The sequence below is a fragment of the Bombus impatiens genome, unplaced genomic scaffold (assembly GCF_000188095.3).
Source record: "Bombus impatiens unplaced genomic scaffold, BIMP_2.2 scf_0046, whole genome shotgun sequence".
Taxonomy (NCBI): domain Eukaryota; kingdom Metazoa; phylum Arthropoda; class Insecta; order Hymenoptera; family Apidae; genus Bombus; species Bombus impatiens.
Window position 1 is genome coordinate 917 of NT_176465.1, and position 2598 is coordinate 3514.

The 2598-nt window shown below is 34.8% G+C and overlaps 1 protein-coding gene across 1 annotated transcript; it reads left to right on the forward strand.

Annotated features, from left to right (window-relative positions):
- The first annotated feature begins 241 nt into the window (after window positions 1-241).
- On the forward strand, window positions 242-1210 carry LOC117152283. Its single transcript, XM_033323410.1, has 3 exons — window positions 242-378; window positions 485-556; window positions 634-1210. Exons 2-3 carry the CDS (start codon window positions 509-511, stop codon window positions 1054-1056), a joined length of 471 nt encoding a protein of 156 aa, XP_033179301.1. The 5' UTR covers window positions 242-378; window positions 485-508; the 3' UTR covers window positions 1057-1210.
- The last annotated feature ends 1388 nt before the right edge of the window (window positions 1211-2598 follow it).

Below are 2598 nucleotides of genomic sequence, written 5' to 3' on the forward strand. Positions count from 1 at the left end.
CATCCCCCACGGGCTGGTGGTCCGTTGGGGGTACGCTTCCGTGGGAATCAGGATGTTACAGTTTGGGTTTCTTGGAATCGTACGTGACAAAATGTAAATTCCATATTTCGACTTAGTTTTTATCGGTCCTGTGTTGCTGCTAAGCTAGCGTCTAGGAGGCTTGAAGCATTCCATGCTGATCTAGTCTTTTCCGCGAGAAACTTCTATGTTTTGTACCGTGGGAATTACCCGTGCATACCGTGGGAATTACCTGTGTTTCTTCGGCGCGTGCAAGGGCTGGTGGCTGCAGCATCATTATCATTTCAATGTTTGCTCGGGCAACACGCGCAATTCCGCTGCTCTCCCATAACAAGGACCTCCTCCTTCGAGTTATTTTGCGTAAGTTTGGATATTTGCATATTATGGTTGTTTTCGCGATTTTAATCCTTTTTCTTTTTTTTTTTTTTTTTTTTTTTCCCTTTTTCCTTTTTTATTATTTCCCTAGGCTTCGGTGGTCGACGTTCGAACAATGTTTGCGGAGTCATTTCCATCAGAGGTTCCTATCCAGACTTCCCTGGTACGTATTTAGTCTTGTTTTTAGTCCTCTTGATTTGTCCTGTTTCGTTTTATTTAACTATACTGTGCTGTTTTCAGCGCAAGCGAAAGAGGGATTCCGAAGAACCCATGGGCGACTCGGGAAGACCTATCAGACGCATGCGGCCCTGTGATGAACCACAAGTATCAGTGTGGTTGGAGGAAATGTTCGACATTGGTGCCGAGGCCGTGGATTTCCCGTCGGAATTGAGCTTTGACGATTTGGTTACCTTCGATGAGAGTTTCTTCGATGCAGAGACCGTCATATTGGAGTGGGAACCCCCTCTGGTTGAAATCGTTGATACCGATCGTGGTGTGAAAGTTCGTTTTGCAAATGAAATTCCCGGAGAGGTTTTGGAGGCACATCTTCGTCACCATGCTTCTGGGAGAAAGGGAATTTCCCCTGTTGTGCGTTATTGGTGTATGCGTGAGTTCAGCGAACTTTGTCCTGGAGCTCCTTGCTACGATTTTGATTTAGTGTAGCTGCTTCAATTTCGTTGGATCGCTGTTTGATGTTCCTTATTATTATTATTTTTTTTTGATGTATTTTGTTTGTGTTCAATATATATATACATTTTAAATGTGATAGTGTTAGGTTATCTATTTTATGTTTGTTAAATATATGTGTATTTAATTTTATATTTTCCCCTTTTTTAATTAATAATATATGTATATATATTTTTTACATTTGTAGTTGCGCATAAAATTTATTAAAGAAAAGTGTTAACAATGTGTTTTCATGATTTGTTTCTCGCGCCTGACTTCCATTAATCCCTAATATTCCTGTCGCCATGACGCGTGTAAATCCAACATGGTTGCTCATAAATGTCATCAGTAAAGTTATAGTGACGGGTCTTTAGTTTTGTTTGATATCGAAGTAATTTTCCGTCTGCTCGTTTTTCCTTATTCCACCGCAATTAGAACATTTATTTATTAATATTGTTTTAAAGTGACAGTAGTGTTGTTCGTGTGAATATACGTATATATATATATATTTATGTTGTGTGTCATTTTAATATGGCTAATGTTTTGTAATTCTTCGATAGCGTTATTTATTGTTTTGAGTAGTTTATTTTATAGAGTATAATATAAAACATACGCGCACACATACATATATATATATATATATGTATATGCGTATATGTATATAAATACGTATATATATATATATATATATACGTATATATATATATATATATATATATATATACGTATTTATATGCATATTTCTCCTGGCAGTGTAGTATTCATACGAAATGAAATGTCAATTATTTATTTTATATTAACTTCATTTAATGAGATAGAACACGCACACGCACACGTATATGTGTATATATTTCTGGCAAAGTGATTTTCATGTAGATTCTTTAGCGATGTAATGTTGTGCATTTGAGGTTATGTGTCAATCATTTCTTGTATTGTGACAACATAGTATTGAAGGTTTTGTTTCTAGATTATTGTGTGTCTAATGTGTTTTTACATATTTGTGTTTGATGGTAGAATTTCTGTACGCAATTCCTCAAGTCGTTGCGGTGTTAATTATTTTGAGCGTTTGGCCTATCGACAGGTTGTCACTTAGTCCCAAGTGTTGCGTTGTATGTTCTATTTCTTTTGTAGATTATTAGTAGTAGTTTAGTTTAGAATATAGATTATTTATATATTTATATAGAGACATGCATATTTCGTAATGTAGTTCTTATTTTATAACTCTTTACCAGAATGTAGGCTAGTTTTAAGTATGTATCTTAGATTATCGATTTGAATCAATAATGTAGAATGCGCATACATTAGTAGCAGTTTAGAATATAGATTCTTTATATGTTTGCATAGAGACATGCATGTTTCGTAATGTAGTTCTTATTTTATAACTCTTTACCAGAATGTAGGCTAGTTTTAAGTATATATCTTAGATTATCGATTTGAATCAATAATGTAGAATGCGCACACATTAATAGTAGTTTAGTTTAGAATATAATTTATATATTTATATGTCGGAGATGAAAGAACACCGGAGTCTGTAATTGA

Excerpts from the sequence above, each read along its gene's own strand:
- LOC117152283 (XM_033323410.1), top strand. The coding sequence starts at position 509 with ATGTTTGCGGAGTCATTTCCATCAGAGGTTCCTATCCAGACTTCCCTG. Across the intron at positions 557-633 it reads TTCCTATCCAGACTTCCCTG|CGCAAGCGAAAGAGGGATTC; the intron begins GTACGTATTTAG and ends TGCTGTTTTCAG.